The sequence below is a fragment of the Pituophis catenifer genome, unplaced genomic scaffold (genome assembly GCF_029215685.1).
Source record: "Pituophis catenifer annectens isolate HBS135680 unplaced genomic scaffold, rPitCat1.0.hap2 SCAF_2, whole genome shotgun sequence".
Taxonomy (NCBI): Eukaryota; Metazoa; Chordata; class Lepidosauria; order Squamata; family Colubridae; genus Pituophis; species Pituophis catenifer.
Genome location: NW_027256882.1, coordinates 268,352,739 through 268,380,536, shown reverse-complemented (window position 1 = coordinate 268,380,536; position 27,798 = coordinate 268,352,739). Strand labels below are relative to the sequence as shown.

Below are 27,798 nucleotides of genomic sequence, written 5' to 3'. Positions count from 1 at the left end.
GACTAAATGCCAAAAGCGCACAGAACGCTGTTACCTTCCCACCAAAGATGGTCCCTATTTTTCTACTTGCATTTTTACGTGCTTTCAAACTGCTAGGTTGGCAGAAGCTGGGACAAGTAATGAAAGCTCACCCCGTTATGCAGCACTAGGGATTCAAACCGCTGAACTGCCGACCTTTCGATCGACAAGCTCAGCATCTTAGCCACTGAGTAATTGAGTCAATTGCTCAAACACTGAAATGACTGAACTGTAAGAAGAAATTTTGGCTACAGTTTAACCATAAATTCAGCTCACCAACTCTATGGGAATAACCTCGGAGTCTTGCTTCTGCATTGCCTTCTTTTTTGTGGAAACAATAAGTGAATTAGCCCGACTGGGAATTAGACTACTGGTTAAATTGTCTCTAAAAGAAGCTGAGACTTCCAGCAATTGTTATTTTTCTCATTCCCTTTGAAGTTCCCATTCAGGCGCCTCAGACCTATTAAGAGTTGAAGTGCGAGCTGATTTCCTTACAGCCGGACTGGTTCTGTGGTGCTTCTTTTTACGTAAGGAGATATCTTCACTCAACTTTTGATTCTTCTCTTTTCCTCCCTCCCTGGAAACTTGCAGCTAGATTTTATTTTATTTTATTTTATTTAAAACATTTATGCAGCCACCCATCCTTCAGTTACTCTTTTGGATATTTGATGTGGCCTGTAATATTGCCTCTTAAGAAACAGAAAAGCAGAGGCAGACCAGCAGACAGCTCAGGAAAGTTCTTGCTGACATGACATCCTTGAAGCAGTCTATGTCTATAAGTCTACATTTATTAGAGCAGGGCTCTCCAACCTTGACAACGTTACAACTTGTGGACTTCAACTCCCAGAATTTCTCAGCCAGAGCATGCCTCAGCCAGCGCATTCCAAGTTGTCAAGGTTGGAGACCTCTGTATTAAAGGTACCTTTGCAGTTCCAGGATGCATTTTAAAATGTACTTCATTTAGAGATGGGGTTACTCTTGATTGATGTTCGAGTTTGATATCATCTTTTTAAATTTTGAAAAATTATGCTCCCACCCCTTATACTTCAGTGATGCATCTGCCTTCACTGCTTCTTAAGGTTATGCTATTTCTCATAGCTTGAACATGTTTCAGCTTTCAGTAGGAATTGTATTTAGGAAGAATGACATTTTGACAGTCAGGCATCTCTAATTTCTTAGCAATCTCGCTCTGACAAACCCACACATGTAAAACAAACATATACAACAAAACTGTGTGTGAAGGGGCAAGATAGCAATTTCCCCCATTCTGTGTAGAGTGAAAATCAGGATATTTTTCCATTTCCAGGTACTGCTACAGTTCAGAGAAGAAAGTAACGAGTAAATGTTTTCCGTAATTGCTCTTGATCAGCTGGAAGGTGCATTGATCATGGTGTTCATTACCTGTCCTCATCTTTTCAAGGCCATCAGAAGTAAATATGACTTCAAAATACTTGGGAGGCATTTGAGAGTGGATACCGTCTGGGGTGAAAGTACTTTGGGCCCAGTGACTAGACCACTTTTTAGTTTAGAATTTGCTGAGTCATTTCTCTCACTAGGAGAGACAATGGGAGGAAATGACTCAGTGAAAGAGCATCCTATTAGGTAACAGATGCAATTTTCTAACATCCACTGTTTTTTTTTCCCTTTGTTCTGCCTATTTGCTTAAATGGAAATAATTAGTTTTGTCCTCTTGATAGAGTGGGGCTACTATTTTCTGCCAGTTTACCATCTACAAAAAAGTGATTTATTCAATGGCCACTAATGTCTCTTCAATTAAAGAAACTAATAATATTTTGTTCCAATTAAGGGTGGCTGTTCCGAGAAAAACTAATTGATATGTCTGCCTTTGGATGTTTAGTTGCCTACACACATAAAAACACTATGATTCCAGAGAGGACCAAAAAAAAAAAATAATCCTTAGGTGAATTTCCCTGCTCTGCTCCAACTTTTTATATTTAATACTGAACACTGTTTCTCTTACCTAAATTGAATCAAAAAAAGTTGGTCTGCTAATTGCAGTGGCAAAACTTTGATCTAACAGATGTCACTTAAGATTTTTTTTTCTTGCTGCCAACTTCTTTGGGCAATTTTCTCCATCTCTTGCTGCTTTTTTCTAACTGACATGAGGTAGCCATCTCAGGTGATAGATTGAGAATGATGACAGATCAAGATTAAATTTCAACCTACCATTCTGCCTCCTGCCTCCTGAAGAGGCTCGTTTGCCCATGGTTGTGCTCTAAGAGCCTCTAAGAGCGAGGTTGGGCAGAGGGCATAGCTTGGTAGAAGTAGGCCACTCAAATGTCATAACTTTTTCTGAAGAATCTACTAGCTATTAGAAACAGTACATACTTGGGAGAGCTGCATTAGCTAGTTTCTTGTAGAAAATTAGCACAGCAGTTCACAAGCCTATAGCAATCGCAATAGCACTTAGACTTATATACCGCTTTACAGTGATTTACAGTCCGCTCTAAGTGGTTTACAGAGTCAGCATATTGCCCCCAACAATCTGTGTCCTCATTTTACTGGCCTTGGAATGATGGAAGGCTGAGTCAACCTTGAGCCGGTGAAATTTGAACTGCCGAACTGCAGCTAGCAGTCAACTGAAGTAGCCTGCAGTGCTGCACTCTAACCACTGCACCACCTCGGCTCATATATAAATAGTGGTCTATATAAATAGACCACTGTGCTCTACTCATCAGAGAGGACAATCAGAATGAGCCATGCTATTTCATAAAGCTCCACTTGAAAGACCTCTTATGAGGATTGCTCATTTTAGTCTAGTGTCTGCTGTTATAAACATTGCTAGTGACTTTTCTGCAGGAAAGAATGATTAGTAGATGATGGCAATACAGCCTGCAAGTGAGGAAAATAAGCAACAGGTTCAAATATAAGCAAGTGGGCAAGTGATGGCAGTGGCTGTTCCCCCTCCCAATGGGAGATCTTTTGTGCCTTCCATTTTTCACCCTGTTTGAGTTTCCAGCTAACTTATTTGCAATGGAAACACTGGGATTTAAGTGGCAGTCTAGCATCTATTGGAGGAAGCTGCAAGGAAAGAACAATAGATGAGGGGAAAAAGCCTTCCTTGCTACAGCTGCTTCTGTAGCTAATTGTGCCCTCTGCTGTGTTATTCTGTTGTAATTTTTTATTACCAGAGAATTTGTCTGGTGAATAAACTATAGAATATGGAACAAGCAAGGCACCTGAACCCTTTGCTAAATCCTGAATGAGGTTTTACTTTTAGTGCTTTATCCCAAAGGTGCTTTTTCAGCAGGCAACTGGACTTTCTTGTTTTTCTTTGAAGACGTTTTGCTTCTCATCCAAGAAGCTTCTTCAGCTCTGACTGGATGGTGGGGACTGGAAGGATTTATATTTCTTGCAGACAGCTAGTCATTTGCATTCTTTTAGAGCAGGGGTGCCAAACTGGTGGCCCATGGGCCGGATGTGTCACACGTAGGCCATGCCCACCCCACTTCCAGGGAAAAGACGTTGCAATGCATCACATGACAGCAACGTGATGCCGTGAGTTTGACACCCGTGATTTAGAGGATCGTTGAAGCCACTGAAGGTTTTTCTGCGTCCTCAGGGTCACCTGAGTAGTGCAAATGGGTGTGGAGCCTTCTTGGCTGCAGGATGTTTTCTGCCCTGTGTCCCTTCACTGTTGAAGACAGGAGCAGGCTGTTGGAGAAGAGTCTGTGTTGCCTGCATCTCAAACTAAAGTCCAAATGGTTCCCGTAGTCTGCTATTTTTCTGGAAATCCATTCATACTCTCACACCATTTGAAGGGTATTCATCCCAAAGTGCATAGCCAAAAAAGCCTATGGAGATTCTCAGCAGGGGTGGGTTCTAAAATTTTTTACTACTGGTTCTGTGGGCGTGGCCTATTTTGTGGGCGTGGCTTGATGGTCATGTGACAATTCTTTAGGATTTAGCAGAGGTACTGGTCTACCAGGCTTTTAATTGCTTGCAGAGCTGTACCAGTCTACCCATTTATTTTTGCAGGTAATGGTCTGCTCATTTGTTTTTGGAGGCACCGGTCTACCACCAAACTGCCTTTTATCACTGATCAGCTGTAGGGCGGCCCTTTGAAGCCCCGCGGCAAGAGTTTGAACAGTTTTTCCTTATATCCCATCAGCTGGGACTCAGGAGGCAGTAATAGATTGGGGGTGAGGCCAAATAAAAGGTAAGAATAATGCGGGGGGGGCAGGGGGCGGGGGCAGGGGGCAGAACCGGTTCAGTGACGTCATATCGTCACCGCTACCGGCTCGGCCGAACCGGGCCGAACCGGGCCAAACCGGGAGGAACCCACCACTGATTCTCAGTCATCCAGGTCCTGGTTGTCCGAAAGGTGCTTTTTCAGGAGGCAACGGGACTTTTTTTTTTCTTTGAAGACGTTTCACCTCTCATCCAAGGAGCTTCTTCAGTGTCTTCCAAAAAAAAAAAAAAAAAAGAGAGAGAGAGAGAGAAAGTCCAGTTGCCTCCTGAAAAAGCACCTTTCGGACAACCATGTCCTGCATGATTGAGAAACTCCATAGACATTTAGTGCTTTAGATTTAGCTGCCAAATATAACTCATTACTTGCACAGTAGAAGCTTCAATGGATCATGCTGGAAAGCAGCCAAATCTCAAAATTATAAAAGGCACACTAACAAGGATTTGTGATATCTATCCTGTTGGCTAAAAGGAAACAAAGCCTGAAACTGGTAAATTGTGGTGAGCTGACATCACCCACTGGTATGCTACCCAAACAGAGAGGCAATCAGGAGATCTGGAAAGAAAATGACCCACAGAAGAACTGAAAAATTTATTCATGTTTATACTGAATGGAGTTTCCTCTAGCAAACTTGCTCCAATTTCCTCTTCTTCTATTTGCTTGTTATAATTTCCTTTGATTTCCAAAACCCATCCCTGAGTGACGCCAGAGATTTCCTTCTAGTGCTGTTGAGTGCATGATTCCTTTTACAATTAACTAATTGTAGATTTAGGTGGAGAAAATTAACAGGGCCAAACTGAAGATGTTGGCTGCTTTTCATCAATCTTAATTCTCCCAGCTTTGCAACAGAGAAGGAAATAAACAGATTATAAATAAGTCTCTTGGAGGCAATTTACCAAGAAATAAACAGGCGCCAATATTTATATTGATGTTTTTGCATTTATTGTAAAATTTTTGGGATGATGAACTTATCTCTAGAAACCTATGAAATATGCCCATATTTATTTATTTCCAAAACTTAGAAGTTCACCCAGTTCCATAAAGACTCTATATAAACCAAGTTTCTCAACCATGGCAGTGTGAAGATCTAGGGCAGTGATGGTGAACCTTTTCGGCACCAACTGCCGAAAAAGGAGCATGCATGCGCCTGGGCAGCAATCCGGAAGAGGAGCTGCCCAGGGCACATGCCCATGTCTGAAAATGAACTTCCGGTTTCAGCTACTGAACTTCCAATTTCATCCAGCTACTTTTCCGGGTTCCTGGCATGCATGCGCAACTGACGATCAGCTGGCTGTCACGCATGCTCACGCAGGAAAATGGAAAACCAGCTCTTCTAGTTTCCAGCACTGCCACTGCAAAAAGGCCAGCTGATTGTTATGTGCGCACGCACACCAAAAATCCAGAAGAGGAACGGGCGATGCTGTGCATGCCAGGCGACATGGCTACATGTGCCACTTTGGGCACGGGTGCCATAGGTTCGCCATCACGGATCTAGGGACTTAAACTCTCAGAATTCTCCAACTAGCCATGGTGCCAAGATTGGAAACACTGCTCTACACACAGCACTACACTTATATCAAGCATCTAATCAGTTCAGTAGAAAAGCTAACTATTAAGAAAGAAGAAGTAAGATAGACTCATTCAAGACTTTGAAAGAGGTCTTGACCTAGCACTCTTCTTCTAGGACAGGGGTCAGCAACCTGTGGCTCTGGAGCCACATGTGGCTCTTTCACCCCTCTGCTGCGGCTCCCTTTCATTCAAAATATGCGTCACAACCGCCAATGTGCGACACTCGCCGGCACACGAGTTGTTGAGCTTTTCAATCCCCAGTAGGCCAACCATGGATAAATCCAAGAAAAGAAAAGTTTCAAAAGAAAACAGAACATTTAATTCAACTACATATGCTAGTTTTGTGGCCGCTCAAGAAATAGTCAGGCACGGGAAGGGTTTTGTGTTTTCTTTTCTGAGGGAAATGGGTCCAAATGGCTCTTTGAGTGTTTAAGGTTGCAGACCCCTGTTCTAGGATGATTTAGAAAGCATCGTACTAAAATTTCCAACTATCCCATAGTATTTAATTTTGTTATTCACAGAGAGAAGCAGAATGTTTCTCTGCCTCCACCAGAATTATTGTGGGAAGGGAAGGAAAAATGGGAGACCTCTTAAGAAACTAGTGTAAATATGAAAGAGTTTGCAGAAAAGAAAAACAGACATACAAAGGAAATTGAAGAAAATGCCTGTATAAGACAGTCATCAGAATCTGTAGGGATTGTGTCAGAAAGGCTAAAGCTCAGAATGTGATGAGGCATGCAAAAAAATGCTCAAAGCAACAATGCTTGGGGATTGGGGGGAGCAAAGAAAAGCCAAGACATCTGCTGCCAAGAGGAAAGAGTGGATTAATGGCTGATGGCAAGAAATGTCTTAATTCAAATTTTACATCTGTCTTCTCTCAAAAGGGAAACAAAGCCCTAACTGGCCAATGATATACCTCTAGTGGGCGAAGAGAAATACAGCTCAGGCTAAAGTAGGAGATAGTAAAAGAACACCAAACTAATTCAAAGGCAATCAGAGGTATCCACAACTCAGGAGGAGGTGGAACCATATAGCAGGCACAAATGTATATCAAAGCTGTGCCGTTTTTTATATGCACATATAGATACAAAGGGGCGGAGAATATCTCTGATCCATAGCCTGATGGAGCCAAGAATCCTAAAAAAGAAGGCAGAATCATTAATTGTATTTTTTTTAGAACTGTTGGAGAACCGGTCAGAACATGGACAACAGTAAATGTCCTTATCTCCAAGAAAGCAGAGACTAATATTGAACTGTTCGTTATCAAATCTGTAGAAGGCACAAAACTTGGAAGGATAGCTTTAGAAGAGAATGAGAAAGTTCAAAAAGATCAAGATAGACTTGACCGTTAGACTGAAACAGGATGGAAAATGGTAATGTCCTGCATTTGGAGAGGAAACAAAAATGAAAGACATAAGTATGGGATGAAGCAGGCAGGGCTTCACAGTATCACATGCATTAAGAGTCTTAGTGTTCTAATAAATTGCAAGTTAAACAGAGCTACCAGTATGATTGCACGTTTTAAAAAGCAAATACTATTTTTTTTGAAAATATTAGCTGCAGGAGCATATAATTCAGATCACAGTAAATAATGGTCCCACCAGTGGTGGGATTCAAAATTTTTTACTATCGGTTCTGTGGACATAGTGTGGTGGGCGTGGCATGACTTGGTGGATGTGGCTTGGTGGGCATGGCAGGGGAAGGATACTATAAAATCTCCATTCCCTCCTAACTCCAGGGGAAGGATACTGTAAAATCTCCATTCCCTCCTCACTCCAGGGGAAGGATACTGTAAAATCTCCATTCCCTCCCCACTCCAGGGGAAGGTTACTGCAAAATCCCCATTTCCTCCCGATCAGCTGAGACTCGGGAGGCAGAGAATAGATGGGGGCGGGGCCAGTCAGAGGTGGTATTTACCAGTTCTACTCAAAATTTCTGCTACTGGTTCTCCAGAATTGGTCAGAACCTGCTGAATACCACCTCTGAGTCCCACCCTATGCTACCATGGTGTGTTCCCTTCACTGACAGTCTTCAAACAGAGAGTAAACGGTCATCTGCTTTAGATGATCCTGCACTGAGCAGAAGGTTGAACCAGATTATTCTGAGAACCCTTTCAGTTCTATGAGTCACTGTGCAAATTCAAACTAAGACAACCTTTATTGCAAAGAGATTGCAACTCTTTATAATTATGAATCTAATTTGACCATTCTGTAATAGAGAATGGTATTGTCTGTTTCTCATCTGGCTTAGTTTCTGGGTTTACAAGTAAAGGAAATTTTGTTTTTCACTCTTGTCCTTTATTTCAAGACATAAAGTGGGTAAAATATTCTAATAAATATTTTTATTAATCTATCTACATTTCACTTCAAATATAATGAACATTCGTTAGCATTCATTGAGCTAAGTTCATGTTCTGCATTCAAGAAAATCATATTATGAGCATTAAATAATGGTGGGATAGTCTTCCACTTAACTACCCAGTATTCCTTCAATCAGCATATTGCTGACTGAGGAATTCTGGGAGTTGAAGTCCACAAGTCTTAAAGTTGCCGTTCTAGAACACATCCCCTAACAAGGTTTCCTGCTGAATAGTAATCTCCAAACATCTTTAAAGGAGACTTCTTCCTCATTCAACTTCCTGTAAAGGTTTATTTAGAATTTTCTCTGACTATTCCACTAGCTTCCGCAAAAACACATATTCCCACAATGATACATGTGTAACATTAAACATAACGTACTTTAAATCATCCCCAGGCATTAATTTTGTTCCCAGATTTCTTTGTGAGTTTGTTGTTCCCTGCCCAGATTGGGGCAGGTTATAAAAAATGTTAAAATGCACAAATACAGATGTATTTTAAAATAAATTATTTTAAACGGTTCCAGAACAAGGAAGAAATGAGGGAGACTGATACCCTTCCATTCTAATAATGAATGCCAGCCGTGGAAAATCTGGGGAGGTTATTTGCTCTGCAGGCAGAAAACAGTTTTGACCGATGTTGTTGCAGGCTGAAAGACAAATATGCAAGATGGGAGAAATTCCTCAGAGAACGAAGGCAGACTCATACTTAAAATTCAGCCTCATTTCAGATGCAACATATAAATATAGCACAAGTACTAATCAAAACAAGATCCTAAATATCTTGAACAACAGTATAAGTGAGCTCTGAATGTTCCAAAGCTACCACTTTCTGCAATGAATGATAACATTAGTCCCTGCCTCAACAAGGTCAGGAGAAAGTCTTGAATTCAATTACTCATATTGGTTTTTATGGATTATGCTAAAAGAGTTTTAGTGCACTTAATCAATATACGGCTTGGTTGTTTTTTTTTAAAGTCCTTGATTGATTTATTCTTTTTTATTTTCTATGAGTTTTTAAATTAAGTGGCGGGGGAGGGGAGGGTAGCTGCAAATCATTCGGATGCAAGGTTTGGATTAAAGAGGGAGCAGCTGCCCAGTTTGGAGGGGAGGAGGGTTGTTGAGAATTATAAACAAGTCCTCTTGCAGCTTAACTAAGATAAATTGAGGAGGACCACTTCACAGCTTGCAGGGTTTTCCTTTCCCCAAGGCAACTGACAAGAGAAAAATAAAAAAAAGATAGAAATTCCAATAAATCATTTGAATCAAGAAACAAAGAGTAAGCAGTCAGATTATCAGCCATCTTTCCTGGAAGCAGATATAACTGAGAGAGATCATTGCCATCAACCAGCGGTGTCCATCCTAAAATTAGAAGCAATTATTCCTGCTTCTAATGTGTACTGACTTTGGCCAAAACCAGATTTCAGGACTAAGTAGATAGATTTCTGTCTTTGTTCTAATACTGGATTTCCATTAAGTTTCTGACCTCTTCTTTGGAGTGTTTAAAGCTGGTTTACTTATTTTTATGAAAGAGAAGACCAGGGATCTTATGTTTGTGTAACAATCAGATCTTAGTGCTACCCCTTAAAAAGATCACTGCCTGTTTATCTGAAACATGACATGAATATTTCTGCAAAAAAGCATAGCATCACTGCAAATTTTGTTACTAAAATATAATATAATATTAGGCAATATTTAAAAAACAAAAGATTTAAAGGGATGAAAAATTAAACATACAGGAATATCTATGTATTTTTTTGGAGAACACATTTCTTCATCTAAATAGCTCTAGCTTGTTGGCAATTATCTGGATTTACACTGAAACACTAGAAAATTTCAACCCTTTTAGGCATTTTGAAGGAGAAAGATATTGCAAACTTCTCAGTATATTTTAGATTCAGGAGTGGTATCCAATGGGACTACCTCCAGAATGCTTCAAACCAAGCTATTTCTAGAGCTCTGCAAAGGGCATGGAGGTGGTTTGAGTAGCTTCTGGACTTCTATACACTGTGAGCAACTGTAGAATCCTTGGTGTTCTCTGGGGGGGGGCACAGGATAGTTCAAGTCCAAGCTACAAATATTCTCATCATTTGGTACAGTCACAAACTCTTGTTTCTGGGCAAGGAATCTTTCAGTCAGAAGTTACATAGATACATGTGTATACTGAGTATTTTCAAATGCAAAAGACTACACTTTTACTCCTCTGTTTGGGAAGAAAATAAAACTGAAGGATTTTCCTTGTTCCATTCCTCTGCTGAGTTGATTAAGTGAATCTAGGACATTCAACCACTATTCTTCATTGAGAGCTGACTGGTCTTGTAACACTTGTGTCCCATCTGGCTATTCAGAACAGTTTTCTTTCCTTCAAGGGCTGCATTCCCTCAGGAATAAACAATTGGGGCTTCTGTGACAATTCATAATGGAACACCCCATCAAAGTAACACCTCACAAAGGAAAGTGGTGCCCTGTTCCTAGTCAACTGAGGGGCATCCTCTTTGCTTTGATTTGCTTGGTTAACACCTTTTTATTACAGCTTCAGAGAGATAGCAATAGCACTTAGACTTATATACCGCTTCATAGTGCTTTTACAGCCCTCTCTAAGCAGTTTACAGAGTCAGCACATTGCCCCCAACAATCTGGGTCCTTGGAAGGATGGAAGGCTGAGTCAACCTTGATCATGGTGAGATTTGAACTGCTGAACTGCAGCTAGCAGTCAGCTGAAGTAGCCTGCAGTACTGCACTCTAACCACTGCGCCACCTCGACTCAGTGGGGCTGACCTGAACCTTTCTTTGTTACACCTCTACAAGACATATTCCCACAATTTAGGAAACCACCTGTGATCTACATACTACATATGTATGTGTGCCTCACTCTACTTCTTGTTCAATTAGAAGAGAATATAAACCTCCTTGAAAGTAGAAACTCAGGATAATTGTTTTAAAATATAGCAATTAAACATATTCACCTTTGGAATTTTGATGAAAGTTAGCTGCAGCTTCATAGCCAGTGATTTGCTAATGCTTGCTATAGTCTAGTTGTCCTTTTTGTTATAATACTCAAACTTAAGATCAGATATTTGCAGATCTTAATGATTTGTACTTAATGTTTCGGTTAAAGTCTATGTACAAGTATATTGAGGTAGGGTATATACCTACATTGCTAAGAACCTGACCTCTTTAAGGTTGCCACCGATTACAGGAAGCACTGAAGCATCTTCTCATTCACTCCAGGGTCCCAAAATTTGGAATGTCAATGACTTTAGTGTGTTTATTGGGCCATTTTGTTAACAGCAGACATACCCTTTGGAGACTAATGTCTGCCAAAACTTGAGTAAATTGCTGTCAGGGCTGATTTAGTAGTTTATTGGTAGTCTGTTTCTTCATACCAGACAATCTCTGATCAGTAGAATATAAATAGACTTTCTCATGCCATAGTAATTTTAAAGTTTATCATAAAATTCTTTTTATAAGCTGAGAACTATGGATGCTTTCAAATAAATTTATCATCAAAAATAATTTATGCAATTTCCAGAACTGAAGCTTGTCATGGGCACTTCATAGGGATGTGATCGGGGTGAAATCCAGCAGGTACTGACAGGTTCTGGAGAACCGGTAGCAGAAATTTTGAGTAGTTTGGAGAACCAGCAAATACCACCTCTGGCTGGCCCCAGAGTAGGGTGCGAATGGAGATTTTACAATATCCTTCCTCCAGTATTGGGAGGGAATGGGGATTTTGCCATATCCTTCCCCTGGAGTGGAATGGGAATGGAGATTTTGCAGTATCCTTCCCCTGCCACAACCACCAAGCCACACCCACTGAACTGGTAGTAAAAAAATTTAGATTTCACCACTGGATGCAATCATCTGATATTGGTCTTCTTGGTTCTGACAATAGTAGGAACATTCACATGTGGTTTTCATCCAGTCTTTTGGGATCAGAGGCCCCAGTTAAGATACTTTTTCTCTTACCATAAGTTTACATGCTGGTTTGTCTTAGATATAACTCCACCACCAACCCCGAAGTTAGTATTTTAATTTTTGTCAGAACTTTACATGACTATATTTATGCCTTTGTGAAATTAATACCTCTTTTACTATGGTATCAAATAATAGGATTTTGCAAGATTTTGGTTCTACTCTGTTTCACTTCTTTGTTTCTTCAAAATCAAATATTTGATGGAGAACAAGTTAAGAAACTAATGTCACCTTTAAATGCCCAACAATAATTGAGAGAAGCCAAATAATTAGAAAAGAGATTCGTGCTGGGATGGTGCTCCCAACTACTCTTCAACCATTTTTACAGAAGGGGTGACTGTAAATCCTGAAACCCAGCCTCAAGAATCAATAACAGTTCCATCTTGTCAGAATTCAGCTTCATTTTATCATAGATAGCCTTTTACAGATTGGAGACATATGACAATTCTGATGATACCTTCAGGAAATGAGATTTAAAGCGTTCACCTGCATTTTGATGACCTCTGTTGAGGAATATGCACAGAGTAACCCTTGAGTAGCAAGAGTGTGGACATGAGAAATGGCTGAGAGTGATTATGAATAAGCACTGTCGATACAGACACACTGAGTGGTGATATTCTTTTACTTTTAGGAAAAAGCAAAGCAAAGTCCAATAAACAATCCAGGTCATACACATACAGTATAAAGATAGTTAAAATGTCAATCCAGGGATATTCCAAGAACAAAGTCTTCTTACCAGTTGCTGTAGTTATATGCAATAAAACAGTTCTTTTTAGAGTTGCAAACAGGAACAAGTACAGCAGTAAAACAATCAGTAAAACAGTAGAAAACAACAAGTAGCAATGATCAAGCAGTGATCATGCAGAGAGAACAGGCAGAGAGGAGCAGAGGTAGCAATAATAATGTAAACAGACAATAAGCCATGATTCAAGCTTCCTCTTAAGTACATTGTCTCCCAGAGCTAGCCAATCAGAATACAGTATGATGCAATACAGCATTACATTCTTAAAGCTGTACATTACATTTTGACTGCAAACATGCATTGATGGTTTATATATATTGCCGACCCAACCAGTTAGGTAATAGACATTTCCTAACAACAATTATCTCCAAAGCCATAAATGATCACCTCCAACAATTTCATTAAATTCATTAAATAACATGGGATGCAAAATGGAATATTGCAAGATCACTTAAATAAAGTTCTCAAGGGGTTGAACAGATGTTTCCCAGTATAATACATATTCCTCAAATAGTGGTTCTAAACAGCAGTTCCTTCCTACAGTACAAGAGCTCCAACAAGATGCTATCATTAAGAAAATCTTAAATCATGAAAAAAATGACAGAAGTTACAAGAAAGTCAACTTTCCGTAGTCTGCTTCTCAATGCAAACAGTGGGTTGGCATCTCCATATCTAACCCATTTCCTCTAAGAGCTACAGTGCTACCACCATCTTCCCAGGCTTTGCTCAATGCCAGATACTAGATGACGTTAAAAATGGATACGTCCACTGTCAATCTTTTTTTTTTTTTTATTGAAAAAGTTTTTCGAATACAAGTTTTTCCCCCTTTTCCTCCCTTCTTCCCTAACCCCCCCTCACCACCCATCCCCCCCTGTGACTTCTTCTTCACAACAATAAACTAATTCATAATTAATTACATAATATTTTACCATACCCTTACTCACTCCTCAAAATACTGACCCTTAGCATAGTATTCTTATAACTCCGCTTTTCTCCGCTTTTCACAATCTACCCTTTTTCTCCTCCCCCAAACTTATAAAATATTATTATTATTACAACAACATAACCTTTACTTTTATATATATTAATTTAACATTTCAAAGCAGCCTTCTCCAAATTTAACATTTATTCAGTTCTATCCAATTCTTCCACTCCCCGAAATATATAACTTAAAAATCCTTTTTCTTAAACTAATCAATCACTAAACTAACCTATTTCAACCCAGTTTCCTGCAAGATTACCATGCACTACAATTCTAAATATAATCCACTGCCCACTCTGCTAAAATATACATATGTCTATATATACATTCCATTTTATAAAAAAAAGAAAAGACAATAACTTTAAATTTATAATTCATTCTTTGATGTCTTTCCACTAGATTATTAAATCCGTCATCCATAATAGGGTAACATAGCATCCTGGTGCAACAGTTTATTCAAAATCTTCAGTCATCTTCTGCCCCCATCAATAATGAATATCCTCATGTATATATAAAAGTAAAAACAACCACCCGAGTGACATTATAATTATATTCCATATAGTTGTAATTGTGGTTTTCATCAGGATTATAAATCCCCATCATCTTAGTGGGTAACAGCCAGATCTTCTGCATGCCCCAGCATGACTCTCTTGCCTTGTAACTCAAAATAGATATAATATATTTATCGGTAAAAGAAATCCAAAATAGATAGTTCAAATCCAACAGTATAAGGCTCTTTCCACATCCCAAAATCACGGCATTGCAGAGATCTGCCACTTTCCTCAAGATAGTGTTAAACAATAATTCGCCTCCAATATCTTTTCACATATTCATTTATTTTTTTTAAAATCCCTGGCTTCACTGTTGCTTGGTTTAGAAACTACTATTTCTACGAGATCTGTTTCTTTTCTTTTTCTTTTGCGGGTTGCATTTCCATCCAGATTTCCTTCCTACAAGTTGTGTATCAGCTGTTCGGTTGTCATTCTGCTTTGTAGATTGATCTTGTTGGTTTTGTTTTATTATCTCATATGTCTTTTCCATCACTTGTATATCAACTAATTGATTTGCGCACTTGTCTGTAAGTTGATAGTTCATCACATTAGAATCAGATGACACTGCTCTCAAATTTATAGACAGTCCAGCTGGGGTATCCAAAGAGTCCAAAGACAGTTTATCTACCACAGCCTCTGTAATTTGATGTTTTCCCTTTATTTCCAACTCCTTTTGCTTGTCCTGTATTATGCCTAAAGATGTTAAATTTATTTTTAAAATTTTTTGATAAAATTCTTCCGCTTTTTCGACAGTATTCAGTTGGTATCTTACTCCTTGGTATCTCAATATTAAACCAACTGGGACGTCCCACCTAAATAGAATATTCCTTTTTTTTAACTCATTCACTAGAAAACCAAATTTCTTCCTCTCCATTAACATCTTGGGCGGGAGTTCCTTAAAAATCCAAATCTTTCTTCCACGAAATTGCAAAGCAGAATCATAAGAATTCTGGACAATATTATTTCTAATTTCTTTGTCTGTAAAATAAATCACCACATCTCTAGGCAATTGCCTTTGTTTTGCCAACCAGGAGTTTATTCTATAAATTCTGTCAATCCTGCAAAACACTTCATCAGGTTGAACCTTTAAAATCCCAGCCAGAATTTCAGAGGATATCTTCCTTAAATCATCTCTGTCATCTTCCTGCAAACCTCTCAGTCTAATTGCATATTCTGTAAAATTGTATTGGATCATTAAAACTTCTCTTTCAATCCTCTGTTGTACATTTGTACATTGTACATTTTCTTCATTAACAGACTTTTGATCAGCCTCCATTTTAAGTTTGTCTTCTGAACTATTATCCTGAATGTTTACCAAATCCTTTTTAATTTTTTGGATCTTGTCATCCAAATTCTCCTCAGTTTCTTTCATTTTAGAGTTAGTATTTGCTTCCAACTGAGTCATAAAGTCTGCTAAGCCTTTAGCTACTTTTAGAATCTTTCGATCCAAAAAGCCAAACTTAGATTTCACCAATTCACCAATTTCTTTGATTTCCAACTTAAATTTTTCAAGTTGCTGATTCACAATCTCATCCCTTCTTACAATCTCCTCAAGAAGAAATTCTATTATATTAAAGTCAGGTTTCTGAGACTGGAGAGTTAAAACTTGTTGATGTAATTTATTAATGGGGGAATCCCCCCCCACTGCCTGTTTGTCTAGTTTTATAAGTCTCAGTGCCATTTTTCCACGCAGACAAAATTTACTGGAAAAGAGAGAAAAAAAAAAACTTTTTTCCAACCAAGATCAATATCAGATCCTCAAAGAGAAGGAAAAAAAAAAAAAAAAAACAGAAGTGAGAGTGAGATTTTGCCTCAGTTACAGCCAAAAATATTCATTCCGCTACTTTGTAATTGAAAACGGAAGGAGTTTCCCTTTCAGCCTCTCTTCAAGCCGCAGCAGCAATCGCCATTTTAAAAAAAAAAACTTTTTTTTCCCTTCACTTCACTTCTTAGGCAAAATAGAATAAAAAGAATACTTGCGCTTCAGGATCAGAGGTCCAACTCATATCTTCTTTAATTAATTTATTTGACAGATTTACAGGCTTGCTTTTGCCCCCTAGCTCTGCGTGTAGCAGAGATTTCCCAGAGCCCGGAGCATCGGCTGGGGATACGGGGAGTCTCTTCCGCTCCCTCCCAAAAGTAAATAAAAAACTTTTGGGATTAGGCAGAGGACTCTACCCACCCCAGCCGGCTCTATTTCCGTTTCCTAATGGAAACGGAGTTTTTTCGAGCCGCCATTCCGCTGAAAAAGGCGGCTCTTACAGGCAGTGGGTTCGACGATCCCGAAGGAGCGTCCAGCAGGGACAAGCAGCAAACCGGAAGTCCATCCACTGTCAATCTTAAACCATAGGGGTGAGGCCCCAGTGTATCTTTTGCAAAGGAACTTAAGGCTGGAATTATTTGATGCTCTTATTAGCCAAGGCATGAAAGAATCTAACACATAATTGGTGCTGTAAATAGAATCGAGAATCTTAACAGCTACCTTAGGGGACAATTAATAGAACTGATTCAAAAAGATATTATTAGATAGTGTGATAAACACCCTAGACACAACATTTCCCAAAGTGATACTGATCCTATATGAATCTGAGTGATTTCATGTCTGAAGAATTGTACAAGTTGTTCATAACATAGTTAAGGTCGGATGGTACCAAAGCATTGCTGAAAGAATTAGAGCAGTATTTCTCAATCTTGGAAGCTTGAAGATGGGTGGACATCAACTTCCAGAATCCCCCAGCCAGCGCTGTTGGCTGGGGGATTCTGGGAGTTGAAGTCCACCCATCTTCAAGCTACCAAGGTTGAGAAACACTGAATTAGAAGCTAGCTTATCTGTAAAAGAGCTCTAAAAGTTCCCTGAGATGGTTTTTTATCTACTCAATGATGGAAGAAATATGTTTTCTCCTTTCTGATTCCTATCACGCAGACCTTATTAATAAACCCACCACTGTGTCTAGCCTGATTCTGCACTACTAATGCATTATATTTACAATAATACCTCCAGTGTGCCTTGTTCCAAATGTTCCATGACCAAGCAAATTGCCTATCCTCATGTTTTGTCCACTGCCATAACGATATCCTGAAATATTATAGGCACCAACACAGCACATAGGTTGCTAAGGAGCCACTATATTAATTATTTGGGAGAATTCATTGTTCCTATTTCAACAGGTAAGTCAGTGTAATGTAATGGACTATGAGAATAACTTTGAGAAAGAGGAAGAGCTACAACCAAGGTAATGTCAGATAAGAGAAATCTCAGCCCACAAAACAAATGGAATTTGAGAAAGCGTCTCAGACATGACCCTCCCTACTTCTTTTGAGGATAAAGGCAAGGAGGGGAGAGGAACATTCAGAGTTGCAAGGTTGACGTCAAAACTTCAAAGTAGACTAGACCACTATAACTATTTTTATTATAGGATTAAAGGTAAAGGTTCCCCTCGCACATATGTGCTAGTTGTTCCCGACTCTAGGGGGCAGTGCTCATCTCCATTTCAAAGCTGAAGAGTCAGCGCTATCCGAAGATGTCTCCATGGTCATGTGGCCGGCATGTCAAAGGTGCACGGAATGGTGTTACCTTCCCACCAAAGGTGGTCCCTATTTTTTCTACTTGTATTTTTTACGTGCTTTCGAACTGCTAGGTTGGCAGAAGCTGGAACAAGTAACGGGAGCTCACTCCATTACACAGCACTAGGGAATCGAACTTCTGAACTGTCGACCTTTTGGTCGACAAGCTCAGCATCTTAACCACTGAGCCACCGTGTCCCTTTTTATTATAGGGTTACGGTAACACAATTTTGTATCTTCATGGATCTCCAAAACAATTTCATTCCATAGGAATTACAGAAATGCCATCCTGCATGTAGTTCTACAATTGCTTGTGAATTTTTTCTATTGCTACAAACAGAAATAGATTTATTTATTTATAAAATTTATAGGCCGCCCATCTTACCTCAAAGTAACTTTGAGTGGCTCATAATCATAAAATTATAGCTTTAACTTCTTCCTCTTACATACTTCCTGCTCTCTCCCCATTCTTTCACCTGCTCTGTCCTTATTTGGGGAATAAAGCTGTGTTTGGATTACACTACCTCAGAAGGCTAAGTGACCGGATATTTCTCTGCAGAGAACTTGAGAAAATATTTGCATAGAATACTAACCTCTCTTTCCGGCTAACCTGTTAGGTTTTTTTTAAAAAAATTCTGTTTGTTTATTTGGATGCTGAGAAGTACATGTAGTCCTTGACTTACAAAAATCCTTCGAAGTTTATTTATTTATTTTTATTTTATTTTATTGAATTTCTATACCGCCCTACTCCCAAAGGACTCAGGGTGGTGAACAGCCATGAAATAAAACACATACATATACAAAATTTAAAATTGAATAAAATGAATTAAATAAATTTGGCTGAATTGATACCCATAATTTAAAATACCCATATTTTAAAATACAGTAAAAATTTAAAATTTACACTTAAAAGGGAGTTACAACACCACTGAAAAAAGTGATTTATGACTGTTTTTCACACTTACGGCCATTGCAGCCTCCCATGGTCACATGATCAAAATTCAGACGCTTGGCAACTGACTCATTTTTATGACAGTTGCAGTGTCCCAGGTCATATGATCACATATTATGACCTTATGACAAAGAATCAGTGAGGAAGCCAGATTCACTTAACAACCATTTTACTAATTTAAAAACTGCAATGATTCACTCAACAATTGTCTTACTTAGAAACAGAAAATTTGGGCTCAGCTGTGATCGTAAGTCAAGGACCTATTTGTTTTTAGTATGATCCAGTTTGAATACCACAGAAACAGATTTATCTCCTAGGTTATATTTCGGAGAACTAGAGGATAAAGTTTCTTATCTGCTTCTTCAGAAAGTAGAAGTGGACTTTTAAATTAGAGATTAGATTCCAATTTAACACTATGAGAGACTTCTTAATGCTGAAAATAATCAGTGTGAAAATGGGATTATTATTAGTTGAGGGTGAGCACTGCCTTTCCTTGGAATTATTATTTTTTTTTAGCTAAAGCTAGCATATTTTATCTGTTGTTATAGATTGCTGTAACGTTTGATTTCCTGCATCAAGCTTTGGGAATTGGGAAAATCAATAATCCCAAATTGCATGACTGGATCCCAGGAACATGCTCAGACATAATGTGGTTTGTTCAACTTTGGCTAAACATGATATATGAACCCACCCATTGATGTTTCCTGCTTAGCAGTATGAGAAACTGGGACTTGTGCCATAAAACTGTCAGTAAATCTTGACTAAACACTTTGTGTTAACTAAGGGTTTTAAGCAAAACCTTGAAATATTTTGGAATTGGCAAATTGTTAAACAAAGGAGTAATTGCTGATTCACAAACCTATTGTGGATAGGGATGCTGGTGCCTTGTGAGCAGTTTTGGTCTTGAGAGGAATTTGCTTATAAGCAAACTTTCTTGAGATTGAATTGTCAGGCTGTAGTCCTATATATATTTATAATCAAATTGTCAGGCTATACACCTATGTATGTTTATAAGCAAACTCACTAGTACAGCGAGACCTACAGACCTACATTTGAGTAAACAACTATCTGATTTAAGGTAAAGATTAGATTCTGCTAGCTTTATTTCTACATGAATCATCACTACATACCCAACAGCCACCATTATCAAAGAACGTTTTATTATGCACTTTCTGTACAGCATGTATCTATAGCTACAATTACAATACCTGACTGACTGACTGACTGGTAGCAAAGCAAAGAAAAAGCTCCTTAAAAAATCTTTATGCATTTTCACCGTTCAACCAGGAAAAAGATGGATTGCCATGGTAACATCATAATGGAAAATAGGGCACGTTTTTATCAATATTTGTCAGGCTTACTATATGCTGTTAGATTTTTGCTTAGAAAATTACTCTGGAAGTAGAAAGAGACCATTGCATTTTAGAGTTAGGATAATCTGATCAGTGGGTAAATTAGCATCAATGAATAAGCAAAATTGAATTGATAACCTAACTAGTTTTCCATAGAAACCTATGTCAAGATTTAATGAAAAAAAGTCAGTATGAATTTTTAGTAAGAAGTATAAATTAAATATGGAATTAATTATTCTGAATGGTCTATTAGCATAATAGCTAGACATACAACATGCAACAAAAGGACTACAAAGTTCACTGAGCAGGGAAATTGATGGGAAAATGTTAGCATTGTAAATGAAGTCATATTTAATTGCATTAATATTCACACTAGTTCTTGACATGGTTCTAATAAATTATGAATATATCAGTTGTCATTAAGGCACTTTGTCATAAATGAAATTGAAGTACTTGGTTAATTTTTTTCAGAAATACCTTGTGTATGGACTATCTACTATGAAGTTTCCCCATGTACATCAATTGTAATGAACGTGTCATTCATGACAATGGACTCTGCAACATACTGGACATTTTCTTCTTATGATTATATTTGTTTAATGTTGTAGCAACAGTTCATGAATATGAATGCAATAATTGGGACAGAGGAGATGTATAATCTGTAAAACCTATTTAAATGTGCATCAGGGGAAAATTAATGTAAAGCCTATTTAACAGATTTATATAAGCAATGCTGCATTTTGGGGAAAGTTTTTGTTTTGTAACTAGATATAACTGCAGTTAGACAAAACTGCCTGAGGACAAACAAAAGTCATTTGTTTATTCTGCACCATCCAGATGTTTGGATTACAAGTTCCTCCTCCTCCAGTTACATAGCCATGGGTGCAAAACACAGCTTCCCATACAGTACTTTATAATAAAATTTAACTGGCCTCTTTATGTAAAAAGAAATTATAGAAAGAGTAAACTGTAACTAAGATGCCTTCTATACAGCATCTAAAGTGTGTATGTTGGAATCAGGTCAATCAGTGATTTGTCTCATCATGTGAGAACCTCCAACCAATGATCCCTCTAACCAACTAGTGTGACAGCATAAAACAGCATCCAACTACGGCCACTCATCATACTGCTTGGGGCTTTATAGAGTCATTGCAGGCATCACAGTATCATCCTTCTGAACATAAATTAAAAGAAATATGACTGGTGACAAAGTAACACCATGCTCCAAAGCTGGGAGATGGGAGTTCCACCAGTGGGAATAATGTTCCACACCCAAATTCATTGGAGCACAAGATTTTGAAAACAAAACAGAAGTGAATTAAGAACAGGTAGTCCTCAACTTATAACAGTTCATTTAGTGACCATTCAAAGTTACAACAGCACTTTAAAAAGTGACTTATGACCATTTTCACACTTATGACTGTCGCAGTATCTCTGTGGCCATGTGATCAAAATTCAGATGCTTGGCAACTGTCTCATATTTATGACAGTTGCAGTGTCCCAGGGTCATGCGATCACCTTTTGAGACCTTCCAACAAGCAGTTGGGAAGCCAGATTCACTTAGCAACCATGTTACTAACTTAACAACTGCCTAAGTGATTCCCTTAACATCTGTGGCAAGAAAAGTCATAAAATGGAGTAAAAGTCTCTTAACAAATGTCTCACTTAGCAATAGAAATTTTGAGCTCAATTGTGATCATCTTTGCGGACTACCTGTATAAACCTGGAGCAGAATAAATGCCACAAGTTGTAAGAAAGATACACTAAAGTTATTCTTCCCATATGATTTTTCATTTATACTTAACCATCACCTACCAGGCCTACCAGAAGAATAAAAGCAGCTTTAATGAGGGAGAAAACTACTCTCAAGGGAAAGCTATTACATACATTCTCCTCTTAATATTTCTGTGATGAAATCTGCCTTCCAGGGGACTTTGCAATAGAGAAACAAATATCTTTGCCATGGCTCTAATATAATTTGTAATTTGCCCCAAAATGCAGTCAACATCAAATATGCTGACAGATAAAGATGGCTTATTGTCTAATGTGCATTTGAGCATTTTTGGGCTTATCATTTCATGTTGAGACTCACCATTTATTTATCGGATGAAAATAAATCACAGTTGTAGCAATGGAATCTAACAATGATTTCCATTGTTAGCTTCCATTGCTACAACTGTGATTTATTTTCAGATCCATCATCTGAAGTAACTTAGTTCCAGTTTTGCCTAGATATACCATACATATAACACTATCAAACAGTGGAAAAGAGGTTTTGATCTCCCGAAATGTTATTTTTATTGAAAATGATATGTTGAAATGCCAACGGTATGGGGCTGATATAATTCAAAGTGTTGAATTTCACTGCTTATTATTAGACATTAACTATTGATATTTCATGGTTTTAGGATACAGCAGGTCAAGAGAGATATAGGACAATTACTACAGCCTACTATCGGGGCGCTATGGGCTTCATTTTAATGTATGACATCACCAATGAAGAATCTTTCAATGCTGTACAAGACTGGTAAGTAAAATATATTTAGGAATACATTGGCAATAAAGGATAGTTGACCTGACAACCACATCTTGTAGTAGCAAATTCAAAAGTTTAATTATGCGTTTAACATTGAAAAAAATCCTTTTGTCCTGATTCTCCCAAGATTCTGTTTCACTGAGTTCTAGTTCTTTGGGAAGAGGGAAATAGCTTTTCCTTGTCCATTTTGTTTCTTTGTTTGTATCCCTCCTTTATTATTTTTACAAATAACTCAAGGTGGTGAACAGATCCAATACATCTTCCTCCTCCTGTTTTTACCACGGCAACAACCCTGTGAAGTGAGTTGGGCTAGGAGAGAATGAATGGCCTAAGGTCACCCACTAGCTTTCATGGCTAAGGCAGGACTTGAATTTAACAATCTCTGGCTTTCTAGCCGGATGCCTTAACCACTAGACCAAACTAAGTCTACACCATACTCAATTTTGTATACCTTCATCATGTCCCATCTAATTCACCTCCTTTCTAGATTAAAAAAAAACTCTAAATGTTATGTTTCCACATAGGGATGCTCTCCAACCCTTTGACCAACTTAATTGCTTCCCCTGACTTTTCTAGTGCTCTTATATTCTTTTTGAGATGTCATGCTGATGTCATGATGTCATTTAACCATTGGGCTCACAGTGCGCAAAAACCAGATATACTTATGCCATTGATTTATAGAAGGCATCATGATATTACCATCTCAGTTTCAGTCCCATTTCTTTTATGTCTAACATGCTGTTCACCTTTTTTTCTTGAATCTATACTGTATATAATGTATATACTAATGCATATACTATATATATAGTATATAATGTATATACTATAAATGAATCTATACTGTGTCAATACCTTAATTGAACTATTTACCAGTACTCCAAGATCTCTTTCTTCATAAGCCATTGATAGTTCTTCATGTACACTTTTTTTTTTAAATTATTATCCAGTTTTCTTCATTTTACATCACAGTTTCAAACTTTGCAACAGCAATATACCGGTATATATCCACTTCCATTATATATTCTATTAAGTCTCCTAATATACAGTATCGTATTCATTTTATTTTACATTTTTATAACATCCTCCCATAATATTATTTACAATAAATATTCTATCATTATCCTTACATTTATTTCTAAATTCTAGACCGTTGATCGTCTTTCATTGTTACTATTCTAATCTTTGCATCTACTCTCCAACCTATTGTACCATATGTCCCAAATTAAATAGTGTTCCATTTTTCTTTTATCTTTAATTTCCATTGTTAATGTACACTGTTATTATTATGGTAAATTACACAATTGGCCAGATGTTTAGACTGGATTTGGCATTTTTAATCCATGTATCGAGTCCTCCGCAAGGATGTGGGATAAGGCAGATGTTTGATAGTGTTGAATATATCATTGAAGGATGTAAGCTGTTCCAAGTAAAGCTACCTTCAATTGATGGTGATCTTGTTATTTCCCTCCCCTCCTTTTTTCTCCCTCCTCCCTTTTAACCCCCCCTCAAATTCATATCAATCCAGTCAATTCAGTCTTTCCTTCTTTCAACAAAAAGTCCATACGACGTTTCCAGTCTTTCAAAAGGTCTATATCATTTCTCCCCTGACCATGCTGGTCAATTTCATCATTCCTATCAATTCCATCAGTTTTATAATGCAGGCTTCCACTGTGGATATTTCATTGTTCTTCCAACTTTGTACATCTGGTACTGTAATCTTGCTGCAGTTATTATATATCATGTTAATTTCTCATATTTGTTTTCTAGTTCAAAGTGCCTAAGTCTTTGATCAAAAACATTCTGGTTTCATCATATTTTCATAAATTTGTTATATATAATTGAAGTTTTTTCTTCTTTTTTATTGTATTTCTTATAAATTATCACATAATGAAAATATTGTTTTCATTCTTGGGGGGAAATTCAGATCCTTCATATATTAAATTATAGTTTTTAAATCCCATGTCTGTATTTTAACTTTTGAAAAGTCCCATAACTATAACTTTAATTTAATTTCTTTGATTTCTTCTATTTTCTTTTCTTTTTTTAGTGTTCTGATTTGCTGCAATGCATTTATATTTGTCTGAATAATGTTGGTGTAACAGACATAAAAACATTATTCAGATGAGCATCAACACACAGCAGCAACTCAGAATATATATATATAAAAAAAAAAAAAGGAAAGAGACCATAACACATCTTTCAATAAATGGATACCAACTGATTCCTGGCAAGTTCCTAAATTAATCCCTGTAGGATTTTTGGCAAAAATTTTCAGAAGAGGTTTGCCTTTGCCTTATTCCTGCTGGGTTATTATATGATTTTCAACCTACAGCAAATATCTTTCAAGGCCAGAGATCCCACCTTCAGCTCAGCACTGTAGGATATTGTCTAGTTTAGGTACTGTAAATCCAGCTTTATTTGTCAACCTGCCAGTGATGACATTGTGGCTACCATCATTTAGAAGAAATGTTACAAAAGCAAGGTTTAAAATAGGAACTTTCTAACACAGCTCCTTCTTGTCATTCTACCTGCCAAACCATCTTCCATGTTTCAAACTTAGTTTGCGTATATATGACAATATTGTCCTTTGATTTAATAGATACCTTTTTTCTAATTTTATTAAAAGCATGTGTACCCCAGAAAACATTTCCAATGCTGGGAAAAGTGCACTCTCAGCTTTGTAACTATCATTCGGAGAACAATCTGTTCCATTAATATTTTAAGATTTACATCTTTGCTTCCCATTGATTATTTATAGAATTGAATCCAATGCTTCACCAATACAGAGCAACAAGATAGACAATCCTGGCGTACACCATGATTGTGGAAAACTTGGGGAAAACGATCATAGCACTTTGAAGACATCCTTATTTTTTCTTCTGAGATATCTTATTCAAAGAGCATGGAATCATTGTTTTAAAGGAAACCTTGGAAGGTCCAACCTAAAGGTCGGTCCAGAAAATCTAGAGCATGAGTGTCAAACTCAAGGCCCATAGGCCGGATGCGGCCCAAAACTGGCCCACGGTGCCACCCTGGAAACAGCAAAGGACCGGTCTGTGGTGCCTCTGCCAGTGAAAACAGTGTTCGGGGTGGGGGCACATGGAGCCCTCCCAGGTCCCGTTTTCAGCCACAATGGTCTCTTGCAACCTTCTGCCAGTGAAAATGCCCCCTCCCCTGAGCTCTCTTTTCTATGGCAGAGGGCTGCAAGAGGCTGTCGTGGCCAAAAATGGGCTCTGTTTTCACCGGCAGAGGGCTAGCAAAACAAACTAAAAACAAAAGGAGAAATGTTTCCCCTTTTACATTTGAGCATGCAAGAAGGAACAGGAAAGGAGGAAGGGAAAGAGGAAAGACAAAGAAAAAGAAGGGAAGATGGGAAGAGAGCAAGGAAGGAAAAATAAGGAAAGAGGGAAAGGAAGAAGAAAGGAAAACGAAGAGGAAAGGAACAAGAAGAAAAGAAAGGCAGGCAAGCAGGAAGGAAGGAGATTTTAATGAGAGTGAGGGAAGATTTGAGGGAAGTCCTGCCTTAGCACTTGGCCACCACAGGTGCCCCCGACACAAATGATGTCGAGCTGGCCATGCCCCCACTGGCCATGCCCTTCCCCCCAACTCCCTCAGGTCAAACACAACCCTGATGTGGCCCTCAATGAAATTGAGTTTGACATCCCTGATCTAGAGGCTCTGGAGTATTTCCAATAGAGGTCTGCTTGGTATCTGCCTGAAGACTTTTTGAAAGCAGGAGCCAACAGTTATACAGAATACAGAATAACAGAGTTAGAAGGGATGATCTTCTAGTATGTCTTCTAGTATGATCCTCTACCCAAGCAAGAAACCATCTACCCATCTGGACAAATGGTTATACAATCTCTTTTTAAAAATCTCTATAAAAACACCCACAACCTCTGAAACCAAGTCATTCCACTGATCAATTGTTCTCACTGTTAGGAAATTTCTCCTTAGTTCTAGGTTGGATCTCTTTGACAAATTTCCATCCATTACAACTTGTCTTATCCTCAAGTGCTTTGGAGAATAGATTATCACCCTCTTTTTTTATGAAACCCTTTCAAGTATTGGAAGACTATTATCATGTCACTCTTAATCCTTCTCTTCATTAGACTAGATATATTCAATTCCTGCAACCATTCATCATATGTTTTAGCCTCCAGTCCCCTAATCATCTTTGGTCCTCTTCTCTGCACTCTTTCTAGAGTCTCAACATCTTTTTTGCATTGTGGCGACCAAAACTGTATGCAATATTCCAAGTGTGGCCTTACCAAGGTATTATAAAGTGATATTAACATTTCATGTGATCTTGATTCTATCCCTCTGTTTATGCAGCATAACTTTATGCAACATAACTAAGTTTATGCAGAATTCAATTCAACCTTTATTGTCAAAGCACAACACATGTACAATAAGATTGGCTGAGCCTCCCTTTGTGCACCCTCCCAACATAAATACATTTCAATAACTCACAGTGAAGGAAACCAATAAACCTAACCCAATAAATCATACTAACAACACACAATCCTCTATACATATATGTGCATAACATTGCATTATGATATATTGCCCCAATATGAACATGGTGTGCTGGCCCTGCAAGTCTATCATACTGCATGCTTACAATGTTACGTATGTTCCAGGTTTGGTCTCACCAAGGCAGTATATAGTGTTACTAATACTTCACACGATTGTGATATTATTCCTCTCTTGATGCACCCTAGGATTGAATTATATGTTGATGATTCAAAAGAAGATACTTGTCCTGAAGCTTTTCCCCCAAGAATTGCCAGTCTGCTTGTTCCATCCCATTCTCATCTTTTTAAAAATGTAGGATTTTTTTTTTGTTAAAAAAAAAAAAGACATGTAGTACTGTACTAAAGTGTGCAACATTTTCATTGTGTAAGCAAGAAAATGTTTTAGAGCAAATGGGGTGGTCATTACCAGTTGTATCAATTTCCCAATACAGGTTCAGTGTTTCGATTCAAATA

At 38.1% G+C, this 27,798-nt stretch overlaps 1 protein-coding gene across 1 annotated transcript in view; it reads left to right on the top strand.

Moving 5' to 3' along the window:
- RAB3C (RAB3C, member RAS oncogene family) overlaps positions 1-27,798 on the top strand; it is a 95,792-nt gene that overhangs the window by 19,448 nt on the left and 48,546 nt on the right. Inside the window, exon 2 of the mRNA XM_070935873.1 lies at positions 22,680-22,798. Within this exon, the coding sequence (XP_070791974.1) occupies positions 22,680-22,798 (119 nt within the window). The remainder of the gene's footprint in view (positions 1-22,679; positions 22,799-27,798) is intronic.